This window comes from Barbus barbus (assembly GCF_936440315.1).
Source record: "Barbus barbus genome assembly, chromosome: 30".
Classification (NCBI taxonomy): Eukaryota; Metazoa; Chordata; class Actinopteri; order Cypriniformes; family Cyprinidae; genus Barbus; species Barbus barbus.
Genome location: NC_136758.1, coordinates 18216156 through 18234915, shown reverse-complemented (window position 1 = coordinate 18234915; position 18760 = coordinate 18216156). Strand labels below are relative to the sequence as shown.

The 18760-nt window shown below is 40.7% G+C and overlaps 1 protein-coding gene across 1 annotated transcript in view; it reads right to left on the bottom strand.

Moving 5' to 3' along the window:
- pdzd8 (PDZ domain containing 8) overlaps nucleotides 1-18760 on the bottom strand; it is a 38339-nt gene continuing 19579 nt past the window's right edge. The window contains exons 4-5 of the mRNA XM_079386518.1: nucleotides 4982-5144; nucleotides 1-4841 (exon numbers count right to left, since the gene is read on the bottom strand). Of these exons, the coding sequence (XP_079242644.1) occupies nucleotides 2584-4841; nucleotides 4982-5144 (2421 nt within the window). The 3' untranslated portion in view covers nucleotides 1-2583. The remainder of the gene's footprint in view (nucleotides 4842-4981; nucleotides 5145-18760) is intronic.

Sequence of the window (18760 nt, the reverse complement as noted above, 5' to 3'; positions counted from 1 at the left end):
AATAATTTATTTATCTCAAGTGCATAAGCAAATATGATATGTCAGTGCGTAAAGGTCTTGCAGCAAGTTTAAAAGCTGTGCACTTTGTCAGAAGATGCCCTCCACCATAAATAAAACCCACAAAAGAACAAAATCATATTTACATGAAGCAAAAACAACAACAACCAAAAAAAAGAAAAAAGAAAGGATGAACCCACATGTTGAGCACTATACAAGTTCAGGGAGAAAGAACAGGGTCGAAAGTCACCTACATTACTATGCTATTTACAATAGCGCTTTAAACATGACACAGCTTCCAATAAGAACAACAGCTTTCCCAGAAAAGCTTAACCACAGTTTGCCGAAGAGGATGTGATGTTTCGTACTTGTTATTTTACCGTTGTTGGTTTTTTTTCTTATTGTGATAGAGATAATTGGAGAAATATTTTGAGAGCGTATGATGGTGGCGTTGTATTTGAAAATCACAGGATTACAGTAGCATCTACTAGACAAGAAGCCAGAAAAAAAACTTAGAAAGCTTACCATTTAAATGTTATTCCTTCAAGTGAATCAAAAGGAAAAAAATATTTTCTGGTTTGAGTGGTTAATGAACTTCTTATGCAAATATTGCACAAGCAAAAACTTAATTCTACACCAGCTGAGTAGGGGGGGGGGGGGGGGTCCACTATGGTCCTCTATGGTGATACATACTCACTGGGCCGGGGTGAGGGGACCAAACCTTAAAAATTAAGTCCCAGGCCCATTGAATAGATTATATAGCAGCAGAAATGTTAACAAGGACAGCACGACTGTTAACACAGGTTGGTTGAACAAGGACCGGACTAGGACTTCAATCCTGGAGAGCCACTGCAGAGTTTAGCTCCAACTTTAATCAAACACAATTGAACAAGCTAATCAAGGTCTCTAAGGGTTACTAGAAAGCTACAAGCAGGTCAGTTTATATCAAGGTTGGAGGAAATCTACACTGTGGCTCTTTGGGATGAAGTTGGCCACCCCTGGGCTAGGAGTTTTGTCCTCGCCACCTAAAGGGTTTGTCGTTTGTTTTTACTAAAAATTGTAATTCAGTAATGCATATAGCCAATTACAGTAGTTATTGTGTAAACCACATGAAGTAATAGCAAAAAAGAGTCTTACTCCAAGTCCATTTAAAGTAAATGAAATAAATGAAAACTAACCAGCAATACACAGACAGAGGCCACAACACACTCTCAGCTTTTGTGCCCAGCAGACAGGTTACAGACTTTTCATGAACTTACACAGTAGCTTTGGGAATTAAGGAATACTGTATGCATTGACAAAAGAGTTTTAATAATGTTTTACACTTTGAGAGGTGATGTGTTGAGAGGTGAACGGAATAATGAATGTAAAGTGAGTCATTTGGGAGATACATTCATTAGTACAATATGTAAAATGAACTTTCAATGGCAACAAATCATACCAAAGCACACAAATGTGAGACATACTGAAAATTTGCTTCCATGATGATAAAACTACATATTCCAAACCAAAAAGGAGCAGGCTGACACATTCACACAAACATAACCATTCACCAGAACCAACTGATGGTGGATAAAAAGTATCCAAATTGGTTTGAGAATAATCGCTACCATTTTAGAACTCATAAAGGCTCAAAGCAAATTAATTGTGAGATTATGAAATGAGATGTGACAATTATTGGAAACATATATTATGAAACATACATATGCAATATAAATATCCCGCCCTCAAAAAAAAGAAGAAATAATAAGTCTCTATGGCTTTGTGACAAATATAAATTAGACAAAGAATGGTCCCCAGTATTATAATAGCATCAAGATTATCTGTCCTATGACGATCCCCTCAATTCAACATGAAATATTCTAAAAATAACAAAATTAACATGAAAGAATAAAGAAATTATGCTTTAAAATTAGCAACAACTGTAAAGTAACATGAGAAAATGTGCTTATAAGAGAGGAAAATATTGGTTAGGAATGGCATTTTCTATGGACTGCTGTTCAGGATATAAACCTACATTTTGTAGTGGATATAGTGCAAGGCAGAGGGGCTTGAAGCTCAAAACACAATGAATAGGGTGCATTTCCAACCATGAACATCACTAACAGCACACATGTACATAATTCAGTCTCTACCAATACAAGTTAAAATAAAAATACATATTCAAGCTCATCTTGCTTCAAGCTCACACTAATTCTCCCTTTTGAAGCTTGTTATGCTTAAAAAATTGACTGCACCTTTCAGGTAAGGCAGGTAAAACTTGGTTTGATCATGGGAACTCATATTCTGTGTATTATGTAATACTGCTGAAAGTCTACAGATGGTTCTGTCCTCTAAAACAGTAACTAAAGACTAAAGATGGGGAAAAATATTTATAAAAAAAATTAAAATGTAAAAAAAAAAAAAAAAGTGTTAAACTTCTGACAGACTCACAAAATTCCTAAATTGACAGTACATTGCAATGATCTTTAGGAATACTTTTGTAAACCTCACAATCACCTGTGGAACACCCACAGGTCAACCAAGTCAAACATGAGAAAACGCCTTTGTTCTTGAATCCCAAGCCCCTGATGCCTTTTGTCATCTTTACTGTAATGCCTCCACACAGATCTGCTCCTCTGTAATCTCATCCAGCATCTGAACATCAACAGGACTGCAAATGTCACTGTCGTACACTTCTGTGCCCATCAGCGCCTCCTCCAGACCCTCAGCTTTGGCCTTCGGAAAGCCATGCTGTTCAGATGGTGAGGTGCTTTCTACAGACTCTAGGTCTTCGATGCCAGCACGGTAGTGAATCATGAGCAGAGTCAAAGCTTGGAGTCGTTCACCGGACTTGGCCAGAGCTGCCGAGATGAGGGCCTTGCGTCGAGAGTCAATCGTGTCTCGCTCTTCCACACTCAAAGAGTTGTTATGCTCCAGCTCCTGGTCAATCTCCTGCTGCAACTTGTCCAACATAAACTCCAGTTTCTGTGAACGCTCATCTGTCGGGAGGCCACGGTAAAGATCTCGACCAATCTCTTTGACGGCGATGAAGACGCTGTCGTCCAGCCCACCTTCCTTGCGCACCAGTTTGGAGCCACTGCTTCCAGGTGGCTGCTTGGAAGGACTGGCCCCAGCATAAGTCTCTGTGTCACTGCTCTCATTGTCAGATGTGTTAGGTGTGTGTTTCGGAGAAGGTTCCACCACCCCTGGTCCCATTTCTGTAACCTGTTCTGCAAGTCTGGCTTTGGGCACCTGCCTCAAATTGAGGAGTCGAGAGCTAGTGTTGATAATGTGACGTGTAAGGCCAGTAGTTGCCCGATTGATGGTAGACTTGGCCTCAGGATCAGCCCCACGCCGGTGTGAGGCGGCTACGCAGTATGGGTGCTCTGTTAGACACTTCTCCTGACACTTCTTGTGGCAGACATAAGAACAGGTCATGCACTGTGAGGCAGCCTTGGTCCAGACCTTCTTCTTGCAATATTCGCACCAAGTGGGATTCTGGAACTGAGTGTCTTGAAAATTGTGCCGCATCTCTCCGATCTGCATGCCGCTGTAACTTGGTTCATCCCGGGTTACTATGAGTACCTGCTCCCGTTCCTTTTCCCGGTCTTTTAAGTCTTCTTCCTGTAGACTCCCTTCTCGCTCATGTTCTACCAGTCCACTGGAGAGGTCTGACTCCCCATCTGCAAGGTAAGTGAAGTTGAGTGTAACATCACCATAGCAGAGTTTCTCACTGAATCCTTTGTGAGTGCTCAAGCTGCGCAAAGCAGTACGGCTGACACTGGCCCTTGGTTCGGGAGCACATAGACGGAAGGTGCTCTGATATTCTGCAGATGACGTAGCTAAGCATTCCAGCGCTATGTGTTCCAAGCGCAAGCTGATGTGCCCCAAGCACAAGAGACTACCAAGCTTGAATCGGTCCTTGCACCAAAGTGCTACATTAAGGAATTTGTGGTGGCTTTCCACCTCAAGGATCACAGAGGCTTTGTTCCAGCGGGCAGCTCTGCTGCGGTACATGGTTTCAGACGACTCCCAGAGACCCTGCTCATCGACACTGTCCCTAGTGTTGGAGGAGCTCTCGGATATCTTGTCTTTGGTTGAATCTTGCTTGTTTGTTGCTGGAATATTTGAGATTTCCTCTGCAGGCTCTGGGTGCTTGCTCACAGGCTTCGGCTCTGGTGACTTAACAGCGATTTTCTCTACCGGTTTGTCACCATTGGCATGAGTGGGTTGCGTTTTTTCTGGACTTTTTTCCACTGCAGGTTCGTTACCTTCAACCAGGCTTTGGGTTTCCGAGGAGGCAGATGTGACTTTTATATGAGGCCTAGGAGGGACAGGAGGGCGTGCAGGTGGTGGAGGGGGCACCGTTGGTCTCTGTGGTGGTTCAGAAGATTCAGCAGTCTTGAGAGTTGGCGCCTTTGGTGATTCTTTGGGCTGGGGTTTGAGTGGGGACTGAAGGTTCAGTCTGCGGTTGAGAATTGGCGAGATGGAACCAAGGGGCTTGGCCAAGTTGGCCACAGTTTTTTTGGGACTTTGGTTTACAGAGAGCAGGAAATCCTCCTTAGTGTCAACAGTGACTGGAGCTGCAGTTGATTTGGACTCGACGATTAGCTCCTCAAACTCAGAGTCATTATCTCTATTTTCAGATATTTCCATGGTGGTTATTGGGGCTGGGTCCTCCTCATAGCCCCCAGGCTGATGAAGATAGCTGGGTTCCTCCATTGGGCCTAGGGTTTCTTGGAGTGTCCCCAAGCCCACAGTAGACACCTGGTGCCGGACCGGCCTCTCATATAAGACTATCACTCTCTCTCCAGCTTGTTTTAGCAGCTTCGGCACTTGGACAGAGGATGTCACTTTGACTCCTGTGCAAACAGACAATGAAGAACATTTGAAGCTTTGCAAATCTATTACTAAAATCTTCCAAAATTGGGCATCAAATGAACTATCTACCATGTCAAACATTCCATTTGAATAGTAAAAGTAATTGTATGTAATCACTAACCTCCAATAGCAATGAGGCGATCTCCTCTCTGTAAGTCTGCCAGGGCAGCTGGGGAGTTTGGGGTGACAGTCTCTATGCTCACATGCACCGTGTCACCATCACTGGCCGGGACATGCCTAAACGTCATTCCCACGCTCCCAGATGGTCCTTTGATCACCTCAGTCTGCAACAGACAAAGAGAAACAATATCAGATTTGTGAATAATATTAATGAAAAGGTTGTGTACTTAAAGAAACTTGGGATTCACAATTATAATTAAATTCCAAGTAGCTTAGTAAATTGTAATATCTTTTTTATTGCAGGTGTTGTTCTGGCATACATTACATTATGTTGTCATAAGATCAACAACTGAGACTGGTTAGGAAAGGAGAAGTTTGGAGAAGCTTTTGTTACTAGTTGAGAAGAGCACTAGCGGTTAAGCCAAAAGACAGTGTTTTTTAAAGCTTATCTTTTGACAGCAACAGCAGTTTATAATTAGGGCGGACAACCTACATTATGATGTGAACAAGACAGCCTTCACTTCTATAGAAAGCTCTCTTTTCCCATCACATCTAACAATTTTCATGGTGATAAAACAATGCTCTCTAAAACGAAAGAAGGGAGGTCTGCAATTACTGCTAATTTCACTGCAAACGTGACACGAAGTAGCAGCTGCTGTTTCAGACTGGCTGCATCACAAAGCCCGCATCAAAAAAATCCACCTGCAGGTCCACCTGCACCTAGGGGTGACACCATACAACAGCAGGTACATGAGGAGCAAGTTAGTGTGCCAAAGTGTGGAAAGATTCCACAAGAACCACCAAGAAGCAAGAATGATGATCTGGACTTTATAATAGTTGCACAAACACCAGTATGATTGTTTTTCATTGATCTTTCTATGATATGCTCTCTATGTCTCCCGTGTTCTCTCTCCCTGTTGTTTGTGCTGGGGGTGGGCAAGAAAAGACAGGATGCAGATCTACACTGCCGAGATGGATGACTGTAATTTTGCTGCTGTCATTTGTTATAACCCTTGAGAAGGGCACTGATCGAGTTAAACATGGGATGAAAAAACAGACAATCAACTCAAGCTGGCAAGCGGAAGACTGACTTGCCCAGTTTTGACCAATGACTAACTGTCTATTGAAACATTCAAGAAACCACTGAAAGTTCTTACAAGGCAACTTCCAAAAAGACACCCAAATTCAACAGTATAAAATGGATAGTTTTAACTTCATATATTGAATATTAATATCGGTCTGTCTTTTCTGTGGGTCTACCTTAATAATAAATATAACTATTTAACATTGATATCTTATGTTGCTGTTTCCATTTTGCCACTGATTAAACATAAAAACATTAAATGTTTTTTTGAATATTTACTGTTTAAAATGGTCACACAAACATTATTTTGAAGCATATTTTTTTACATAATTGCATTGCAATTGAAGGAGGGCATTTTTGGTAGCCATAGGAGTGAGTATGAAATGAGACAAGGAGAGAACACTTGTTCTAATACTATTTGCATACATGTCAGCTAAGATGCTGAAGATAAGTTTGTTTATAAAAGACAAAATAAATACACAGGAACATAAATCCTAATGACTGAAGGGCTGCTGTTAAACTCTCCACAGAGATGATTAATTCTGAACATTTCCTCCCTCAGGACACAACCTGATCCCACCCTTTACACATGTCAGAGAGGGTCTGTGGGAGAAAAACAAAAGCTTCAGGCTTTTTTGAGGACACTGATGTTGTTTTTTACCGGCATGTTTGGGATCATTTATTGCAGCCTGTTCAAGATAGAGAAAGAAAATGAAAGCAAAGTGTATGTGAGGAATCCAGAGGAAAAAAATTGATGTTCTAGATTTAATGAGTTTGATTACTAAAACAAATATGACAAAATAGAAACCAAGACACCATTGTTTGCAAGGGCTGTGATCAAGAGAAGGCTTTTATCTGATATTCACCTTAAACACTAAAAATTACTTCCAAACATTCAGATCAAAGTCTTCTGGTACAGGATCATGCCCTACCTCAACATTAAACCTGGTTGGACCTACATTAAATGATGCCTAGACTTGGAGATAGAATGAGCAATATTTGATCAAGTTATCTACATAAAAGAAAATGACCACATGAGTGCTAACATCAGACTTCATTACAATAAAGTGCACAACCAAACTAGAATTACAGAAGAAAACAAGAAGATTTTCCTTAAACCAAAAATAAAAATAACTAGCAGAAGGTGAAAGAGACACCTGCACTCAACATCCACTCTTAGAACGACAAAATGACAAGGTTCAAAGACAGAGAGAGAAGAAATTAAAGAAAAAGAAAGATTTGTCTGACAGGAACCAAACGGCGGCATTGAGCAGCAATTACAGGCGATTTCTGTAGCTGAGCGGTGGCTAAGGGGTAATTACACAACCATGGAAAGGCACAGCAGGAAGAACACTCACACACTCATTGTGTGCGTTACTGTGTGTCTGCATGTGTTGAGTGCAGGTAAACGGACTGCTGCCGCTCCGACTGGTACGTGAGGACACTGTTCATGTGCCAATTTGTCGTCCGTCTCATCTCATCACCACAAGGTTCACAGATACACCCTCACATCAAGTATCAGGAAAATATAAAACAGCTTTTCAACAACAAACACAGGGGCCCTGTGGGACATTTCCAGGTCAGTTCAATTGATTACAGCATAAATGTCAGAATTAAAACACAACACTTACATACCACAACACACATTCAATAGAACCACAATAAAAATGAAACCTCTTGTCATTATTTACACACCCACATATCACGCCAATCACATGACTTACTTCTGTGAAATATATATTGTGAATAATGTGCTGGTTCCTGCTTCTCTGTTATTAAAATATGGAATTGAGCTTACAAGAAAGTATAAAAGCAGCATGTAAGTACTCTTCAGAAGGCATAAGATTTGTAGTTGCCTGACAATATTTTTAACAAATAAGCAACATTTTTTCAAAGAAATTAATACTTTTATTAAGCAAGGGACAATTTAATTAATCAAAAGTGAAAGTCGAGACTTTTACATTGTTTCAAAAAAATCTAATTAATGTTGTTCATTAAGAAATAAAACTCTCTATTCTTAAAGGAATTCTGGAAAAAAAAATCTATCAAAGTTTACACAAAAAAATATTAAGCAAGCACAACTGTTTTCAATATTGATTAAGCAACAAATCAACCTATCAAAATGATTTCTGAAGGATCATGTGACACTGAAGACTGGAGTAATGGCTGCTGAAAATTCAGCTTTCCCATCACAGGAATAAATGACATTAAAAATATATTAAAATAGAGTTATTTAAAAGTATAATATTTCACAATATTAATTTTGTACTGTATTTTTGACCAAATAAATGCATCTCTGGTGAACATAAGTGATGCATTTTAAAAACATCCATGTTCAAAACACAGCTAAATATACACGTGTAAACTAAACATAACATATTAGTGAAACTCATTTGTTTTCCATGGAAGATAGAATGTAAAATGAAGTTGGAACAACATGAGGGTGAGTAAATACTGATTTGAAGTAATGTTAAAACCTTTAAGCTGAATCGACAAAACTAAATCTTGAGACAGTCTTTTAAAGGGAATAATAACAATGTTACAATACAAAAGCATCTCTGACGAGGAGAGAGAGGCAAACAAAACAGCATCAAACTTTTGCACAACATGCACAACACAAAACATACAGCAATATGCTTGGCCACCCTAATACTGCCTCTAAATGCGCACAGATATCAAATCGCACTGTGCACTCAAAGAGACTGACAGACAGATGAATAACTGCTCAGAGAAAGAAAACATGCCACACAAAATTAGCCTTACACACTCCACAGACACCAGATATAGTACACTCTGTACAACAAAATGGAAGTTTTCCTCTAGTCATCAGGTGTCAGCGAGTGCATGCGTGTTTGTAGGTGGTAGATGTGTTACGTGCACCGGTGTGATTGTTGACAGATGCGCATTGAAGCTATTGTGCAGAACGGACAGTTGCCTTGTGTGTACACCTGTTGCTGGAGGAGCGACTGTGTGTGTTCAGCCAAACCTCCCACTCTCCATTTCTATCTCTCTCTCGCTACCTCCATTTTTCCTGCTATCCATTTCATTCATCCTCCCACTGCCTTCATCCCCCACCTTTCTCTTCGACTGGCCTTTATAAATCTACCCTTTTCAGAACAGACTCTCATCCTTTACTTGAGCAACACGGGCGATAATGATGATGCCCAACAGACAACACAAAATTGATATATACTTTGCTTTACCCTTTTCAGGGGGAAAAAAACATGGAAAATTATTTCTTTGTAGTTTGCTTACAAATTATATTTTGGCTCTTCAGAAGACTTTTATGCACACCAAGGCTGCATTTATTTGATCAAAATTGCAATTATTATTATTATAACTAAAAATAACTTTTATTTTAATATATTTTAAAATGTAATTTGCTCCTGTGATGACAAAACTGCATTTTTTTAAATGGATAGAAAATCCAAAGAACAGCATTTATTTGAAATTGATCAATTTAAGGTCTCCTTGCAGAATAAAACTACTAAAGGCTGGCCAACTAAAACCTTGGATGAATCTGATCGTGATGATTTAGATCACACCTATAGCTTCCAGATCAAATGCACAGAAGTTCTGAGGGATGACAGAGACCGTGCCAAGTCAAACACTCGTGCCAGGAGTGATCATGTGATAAATCGACAGAATCAACAATGAAGCAGCAGGTTTATTTGGTCCTTTGTTGAGTGAATGAGGTGTTTGGTAAAAAGATCCATCGTCAAACAACTATGGAATAACTCACTGGAAATGTAGTGCATTTTGACGTGTTTCATTGAGTGACAAACATCGAGGATCGAGGCAGCAACCTTCAGAAACTTCAGATGCACGAAGAATCACAGAGAAAAGTGTAGCACTCGGTCTCCTCTGAGCCTGTTTCTCTTAAAGGTTTGTTTTTTTAATCTGTTAGTTTTATCCACAAGCCGAACTACTGAGGTGAGCTAATGAAATTAAGATCGACAAGCACATTCAGACTCACTCCCACCAGCTGGCAAAAATAGAAAACACAAACCAAAGAGTCATGCAACAACAAAGAAATATCTTTCTCTAGATAATATTTCAAATAAAATTTGAATAAAATGAATGCATAAGAACGCTAACTTTTCACTTTCTCCATGTAATATGGTTTATTTCGAGAAAAAGAGTGTGAAAACAGAACATTTTTAGATTGTTTTGTATTTTACTTTTTACATTGCACATTTTGAAAGAAATTGGCCACAATGTCTATTAAACTGAAATTAAGATTCCTCTAATTAAAAAAACATCCCTTTGAGCCATGTCAGAGCAAATAAACAAAATAACATTAAGAAAAGGCAGAAAAATATTAAGATATCTATTTTAGCTTCAGTATACTGGCCAGGTCTACTCCTCAAACATTCTGTATCTTCCTCAGTTCAGTGGTCAGATGCAGTAGTGAGAGCCGTCAGAGCAATGGCCAGTAATCGAATCATCTGGCACATGTCAGAGAGATTAGTGTTAGGGTATAGGGTAGCAGTCCCCGCAAGGCATGCGCGCACACACACGCACGCACGCACAGCATAACAGAGCTCTAGCGATTAATAGTTTATTTCAAAGGAAGAAGGAAAAAAAAGTAACAGACGTGAAAGAAAGGAGGCTTAGATCGATGAGCTGAAGTGGCCAGATAGAGGATTTTAGAAGGATCTGGTGAAAACAGAAGTGAATGTCAGATTTTAAAATAACATGTTTTCTCAAATAACAAATTTGATTGTTTTACAAGTGGTATTGTACATAAAGTTTTTGTTGATTTCCAGTAAAAAACTGCACCTAAAATAAAATATAATAAAAATAAAAATATCCCATTTATATTAGATAATTTATGTAATAAATCCAATCAGAGATCCGTCCTGTTGGGGACATCCATCCATCCATCCATCCATCCATCCAGGAAGAATTCATATTTTTTATGTGAAGTACATGCCACACATACATACAAACATACATATACATATATTAATTATCTGAAAAATAGTGTTAATATCTTTAACTTTTTTCCTTAAAGTAAACTTGTATTGTATACTATAAAATAGTTTATCCTCAAAAAAATAATAAATACTGGAAAATTATTTTTGCAATGACCTGGCAAGCGCTTCATCAACACGATCACATAAGCTGAAATCAATGATTAATTTTTTTGAAAACAAAATGCCTACGAAGTACAAAATTAATACACATATTTATCTATAAATGTTCTTAATGACCCCCCCCCCCCCACTCAGTGTTACAACAAAACTGCAAGGATTCACATATCCTCAGATAAAGTAGAAAAAAATATTCTCAATTTTCCCATTAGTGACAAGATTAAAAATTAAGCAATGGAAATATTATATTGAGAAATTTCAGAGCTTGATGAAAATTCAATTTCAAAATGTCTGACAGCCAAAGCTGGCAGGAAGTGAGGATAATTAAACAGGAAGTGTTGCTGTGGATTAATGTGTTTTATATTAAGTTGCCTGGTTTGAATCACATCAAGCACAATAACTCATGGCGGTGGTGGAATATCATCAACACTGCCCTTTTCCAACTCTCGCCTAATTCAATCACTCGCTCTTCTTCATTTCACCCATCCCCCAATCCACGCAAATTAACAAAACGCTGCATTGCACATAGTTACATGACATGAGGTTATAATTTACAAAATCTACCATATCCATTTCTGACTCAAAGTTTTAAATTAGAGGAAGTCAATTTGCACTAAATATTATCTATTAAATATATACATATCATAAAAACTTTAACAAATTTGCTGATTCCAAATCAAGCTTATGTGCAAAACAAAATAAGCCTTTATTTCTTGGAAGAAACCCTCAACCATGGGTTCAGCGAGTTGCACTAATTGCTTCTCATTTTCTGTTCGTGGACGAACCTATTCCAGGAAACACTCTATTTGCACGCATTTGTTCAAAGCTGGGATGAATGCAGTCACGTCTCATCACGGATGGGCTGAATTTTCATGTTGCCGCTATGTTTTTATGATAGGATGAGGCTTTTCAGAGAGCGCCACACAAAAGGGAGGGTTGTTATGGAGACGGGGGACATTCAAAAAACAAGACCTTTCTCATCCCTCTCATTTGCAATTGTTCACATGCAGAGGCCAGAGCGTTCTTTAACGTCCGTCGAGTCGGTTCCGTTTTTAGCACCTTCATTGTTATTCAGCTGCTCAGGATCTGTCCCCTCATCTACATGGACCCGCCCCCGGTTTAACCCCGATGCGCATGGGACGAAAGGTAGAATGGGAATGACCAAATGAAAGATGGAAGGGAAAATGAAGAGTCTCTCCTATCAACGCTCAAAGGCCAACCAACATGCGGGGGGGGAACAAGAGTGCGTCCTTATCACTCTGGCATTTTGTTTGTCATTTTCATTCTCTCAGCTTAAACTGAGGCAGTAACTTAAAAGTGGAGTTTCAAATGTCCCTTCCCATGCAATCGGCAGCTGTCTGATACTGTCAGAAGATTCATGGCTTTTTAACACCCTCACCAGCAGCTCTATATTCAACAGGTGACATTTTGCTTCAAAGAGCGATGGACTCTGAAGGGTAGACTTGCGCCTGGCTCCAATCTGACTGCAAGCAATTAATGTATGAAATATATATTTCTAAAAGAATGAAAGACAGAAAAAAAGGAACTAAGGAAAGGGAAATAGGAAACTTTATGAACTTTTAGGAGTTTAGGAAAGGAAAGTTTAGTGAATGAATGGAAAGTTCAAGAAAGAAGAAGAAAGGAGAGGAGAGGAGAGGAGAGGAGAGGAGAGGAGAGGAAAGGAAAGGAAAGGAAAGGAAAGGAAAGGAAAGGAAAGGAAAGGAAAGGAAAGGAAAGGAAAGGAAAGGAAAGGAAAGGAAAGGAAAGGAAAGGAAAAAAAGAAGGAAATAATGAAAAGGAGTAAGGAAAGGAAGGAAATAATGAAAGGAAAAGATGACAAATAAGGTAAAGGGAGTAAGGAAAGGAAATACTGGAAGAAAAGTAAAAGAAAGGAAGGGAAAGTATATAAAAGATTAAAATAAGGAAAGAAGAGAAAGATAATCAGAAAAGGAAAAAGGAAATGGAAAAAGCAACGAAGAAAATGAGCAAAGCAAATCAAAGCAAAGAAAAAAAAAAGAGCCTCACAGTCGTCTCTGCAGCTCTCTCTTTCTCTCTCCAATCCTTTTATTTCCAGAAGAGGTGCCCGGCCAAGCAGAGAGCAGCAATAAACTGCATAAAAATGAGATTTAGCAGCAATATACTTCAGACTGCATCAAATCGTAACAGCACAGACAAAGAGCAGCTGGCCTGTCAGACACCCCAGTACAAACAACAATTAACTAAAAATACAGCAGTAGCTGACTGTGGCCAATACATACTTCAGAACAAAGTTCAAGACCCTGGTCCTTGACCCCGTACACTCGACTGGGGAACAAGAGTCAACTGGCTGAAAATCACGCTGCGCTGACTAAAGACAAGGAGGTTTCTCCATACATCGCCTCACAAAATGCGGCTCTAATGGATTTATACCACTTTGCAAAATAATGCTGTCATTAAGAAACATTGTCTGTGTCTCAAGATAGAAATCCATTAAATTGATCTCCGTAATATTGATTTATTACAAATGATCTGGACTGTTGTAACATTTCCGTTATCTGTTGCAACTTGCGTCATCTTTTGAATACATAAAAATTAAACTGCTCGTGTTCACGTGCATCAAGATTCGGCCAACCAATCGGTGTTCAGCTTTTTCTGTTGTGGAGGGCGGAGCTGGGATTCATTTAGCGAAGGGGCCGGAATAACCAGCAATGAGTGTTAGCTCTGTGGCATTGGTAATACACCCATCAGATGCTCCGTCATGCACAAGTATGGCTGTCAAATTAGTTGGATGATCGTCATTGGCACAGAGCAAAATCAATTGGAAATATAAATTAGAAAAACAGCCTGGAAAAGCCTAATGACAGACCATAAATAAATAATAATGACTTTCTTACACACAATGTCTAGCTTTGAGTGTCTAGAAAAGGGCACTGTAAATGTAATGAATTATGTATTCTATAAGAATTTTTTTTATTATAAATTATTCCAATGATTTAAATTATATATTTCAAATCAAATCAAAATCAAATCACTTTTATTGTCACATCACCACAGCACGTGTGCCTTCGTGAGTGAAATTCTTGAGAGCGTGCTCCAGACACTGCAAAAACAATTTACATATAGACATTACCATACATACGTACAGACTTATACAGATGACAATGTGTAATATACACATACATATACTCAGTACACACAGTGTACTATTAGACAGACATACAGTTACCGATACACATTATACACAGTATGTAGTACACATTCTACGTTATATACACACAGTAATATGCGAAGATGCAGCAGATTATATATAAACCGGATGTGCAAATGTCATGGATGTGCATTGGATGGTATCCGGTGCTGGCAAAAAGATTGTTGTATTTGTGCAGTAGTGTACTGGTAGTCCAGTTTGAACTGTGTGGAATTAAAGTGCAGTGCGTGGTATATTGTAAAGTGGGAGTGTGCTGTAGGGTGTATTAGTTCTGACTGTTCATTAGCCTGATAGCCTGAGGAAAAAAGCTATCCCTCAGTCGGCTAGTGCGGGATCGGATGCTGCGGAGACGTCTTCCTGAGGGCAGCAGAGAGATCAGTCTGTGGGACGGGTGGCTGGAGTCATTGATGATCCTCCGGGCTTTCTTTATACATCGCCTGGTGTAGATGTCCTGGAGGGAGGGAAGCTCACCTCCAACAATGTGACGGGCAGTTCGCACGACCCTTTGCAGAGCTTTGCGGTTGCCAGCGGTGCTGTTTCCAAACCAGGCGGTGATGCAGCCTGTCAGGATGCTCTCCACAGTGCAGGTGTAGAATGATCTGAGGATGCTGGGGTTCATTCCAAACTTCCTCAGCCGTCTCAGGAAGAAGAGGCGTTGGTGTGTCTTCTTCAGCACTGCATCTGTGTGAGCGGACCATGTGAGATCCTCAGTGATGTGAACACCGAGGAATTTGAAACTGTTTACTCGCTCCACAGGTGTCATGTCGATGGTGATGGGTGTGTGTTCTCTGCTCTGTCTCCTGAAGTCCACCACCAGCTCCTTGGTCTTGTCGATGTTGAGTGAGAGGTGGTTCTCTTGACACCATTTAGTCAGGGTTCTCACCTCCTCTCTGTAGGCCGTCTCATCGTTGTCAGTGATCAGGCCTATCACCGTTGTGTCGTCAGCAAATTTGACGATGACGTTGGAGCTGTGTGTTGCTGTACAGTCGTGTGTGTACAGGGAGTACAGGAGTGGGCTGAGGACGCAGCCCTGAGGAGCACCAGTGTTGAGGGTCAGCGGGGATGAAGTGTTGTTGCCCATTCTGACCACCTGACATCTGCCTGTCAGGAAGTCCAGGATCCAGCTGCACAGAGATCCGTTTAGTCCCAGAGTCTGGAGCTTCTCAACCAGTGTGGCAGGCACTATGGTATTGAATGCTGAGCTGTAGTCCACAAACAGCATTCTCACATAGGTGTTCTTATTTTCCAGGTGGGAGAGAGCAGTGTGCAGGGTGAAGGCAATAGCATCGTCTGTGGAACGGTTTCTGCGATATGCAAATTGTAGGGGATCCAGTGAGTCAGGCAGCACAGAGCAGATGTAGTCTTTGATGAGTTTCTCAAAGCACTTGCTGAAGATGGGTGTCAGAGCAATGGGCCTCCAGTCATTCAAGCATGTGATTTTATTTTTCTTTGGTATGGGCACAATGGTGGATTTTTTGAAGCATGCGGGAACCACAGACAGAGAGAGGGAAAGGTTAAAAATGTCTGTGAAAACCCCGGCCAGTTGGAATGCGCATGCTCGGAGCACACGGCCTGGGATGCCATCGGGACCCACAGCCTTGCGGATGTTCACCCGTCGGAAGGATCGGGTTACATCTGCGACAGAAAAGGAAAGTGCGCTCGCCTCTTCTGCTACAGCCGCGGGAGCGCGCTCTGTGTGGGCGGTGTTGTGAGCCTCGAAACGAGCATAAAAGTTATTAAGTTCGTCCGGTACAGAGGCGGCAATGTTCACAGTAGCTGGTTTATTCCCTCTGAAATCTGTGATGTTGTTGATACCCTGCCACATGCTTCTTGCGTTGTTGGTTTTGAATTGTTCTTCAACTTTGTTTTTATATTGTCGTTTGGCAGCTTTGATTGATTTCCTGAGATCGTAACTGGCTTGTTTGCAATCGTCAGAGTTTCCGGATTTAAAGGCAGATGTCCGCGCTGACAAGGCTGCTCGAACATCGCTGTTAATCCACGGTTTTTGGTTGGGGTAGATGCGGATTGTTTTTGTCGGTACTACATCCTCTACACACTTCCTGATGAAACACGTTACAGTATCTGAGTACGCCTCTATGTCGTCATCAGACGCTGCCCGGAACATGTCCCAGTCCACGTGATCAAAACAGTCCTGTAGTATAGCGTCTGATTGGTCCGACCAGCATTGAATTGTCCTGAGGGCGGGTGCTTCTCGTTTCAGTTTCTGCCTATAAGCAGGCAGGAGCAGAACGGAAGTGTGGTCCGATTTGCCGAAAGGTGGGCGGGGGAGCGATTTGTAGGCGTCCCGGAATGGAGAGTAGCAGTGGTCAAGTACACGATCACCACGCGTGTTGATGGTGATGTGTTGAAAGTATTTTGGAGCTATTGTTCTGAAGTTGGCTTTGTTGAAGTCCCCCGTAACAATAAACGCCGCGTCTGGGTACGCGGTTTCCTGCTCACTTATATTCCCGTACAGTTCCTTGAGTGCCTGGTCTGTGTTGGCTTGAGGGGGAATGTAAACAGCTGTGATTATGATCGCTGTAAATTCCCTCGGTAGCCAGAATGGTCGACACAGAAGCATATGAAATTCCAGATCAGGGGAGCAGGAGGATTTAATAGAGTGTAGGTTCCGTTCATCACACCACGAGTTGTTGATAAAGAAACAGACGCCCCCGCCTCTGCTTTTCCCTGTGAGCTCTTTCGTTCTGTCCGAGCGGTGCACGGAGAACCCCGTGAGCTCGATGGCTGAGTCTGGAACCACTGCCGACATCCAGGTTTCTGTGAGGCAAATAATGCAGCAGTCCCTTGTTTCCCGTTGGTATGAGATGCGTGCCCGCAGTTCACAGAGTTTGTTGTCCAGTGACTGAACGTTAGCCAGCAAAATAGTTGGGAGAGGAGGTCGGAGGGGACGGCGTCTGAGTCTGACAAGGACGCCGGCTCTCTTCCCCCTTTTCCGGCGGCGTTTCTTCGGTCGCGATCGTGCAGCCCAGACAAAGGGCTCTGATGCGGTGTCTGTAAACAAGGCGCCGGCGTTCAGGAACTCAAAGTCCGGTTTGCGTTGCGCGACGAAGGAACCAATGTTTAAAAGCGTGTATCTATCGTAGACAGTTATACTGACAACATCTAACACGTGAAACAACAAAATAACAAATAAAACATAAAAAACATAAGAAGAACTGCAGAGTTTTCTCTGCATTTCATTCTATATTTATGAAATGTATATATATATTTCTAATTATACATTAAATAACAACATTTTATTACTTTAGATATATAAAATAGACACTAACACAGCATCATAGTGGCAGTCCTCGGGGGGAAAGACTGTGATAAGACAAGGTGCTGCGCATGAAACCGCTATCTTAGAGCCATTATGAGAGATGTCTGTATCTGAATAGGCAAAGATGAATAGGACTTGAACTGATATCTTGACAAAGCATGTATATAGAGGGTTATTTGTCTTTGGTTTAAATAAGATTTAAATCTAGTGGGCAAATGGAAACACGCAAACATGGCAGCTGGATAACCCACACGCCACAAATTGAAGACAAAATTGAGTCTGTATGCGTGCGTGCATGTCTGAGGGACATTCAACAGCAAACATCTGAAATGAGAGCATCACAAAGACATCATGGACATAACGGACGTAACAGGACTTCAAATATAAAACACATTGAAATTAGCAAAATGCATGTCAATCAACTAAAAAAAATGAAGGAAAGGAAATGAAAGCCACTGATCAGGCAACGTTTTAAACAACATCACGACTCTCTAAACAACGATGACGGAAAAATCCCAGTGACAAAACTAGCTTCCCATAACACACACTGACATATAAATGGACACACACACAAATAAACACACCCCCTGCAGCGCTCGATGATGTTATTTGGATTGTAAGGAACTCGCACAGACCATATTTTGAAGAAAGAAGACAAAGCGTTATTCTCACAGAAATGTCTAACAAGTTTCTAATGCTTCTTGCAGCTGGAATAACAACAACAGAAAATATTTCACAGGAGCAAAAGCCCGATGACAGCACAGAAACAGCCACACAGAAATAAAGCTTTGTTTCCTCTGTCCAAGGGTCACTATGGTCTCGCTGACCGGATGAAGACAGGTTGTTAAAAGAAACGATCAGTCAGATGTGCAAATATACGTCAACTCACTTGCTGCTGCTCTATTGGAAAAGAGCTACGTCTGTCGGGCAATAAACTGAATAAGAATTCCTCACTAATCATTTATGAATTTATTAAGAATCATTTTATAGAGTTTTCACTCTCCATTTCTAGAAAATATTTTACAGCTGATCTCACTTTAGCAATGCAAAATATATATAAAAAAAATATTATTAAAAATAATACTATCTATATATTAATATTTTAAAAGTTACTTATTTTTCATTATATTTTA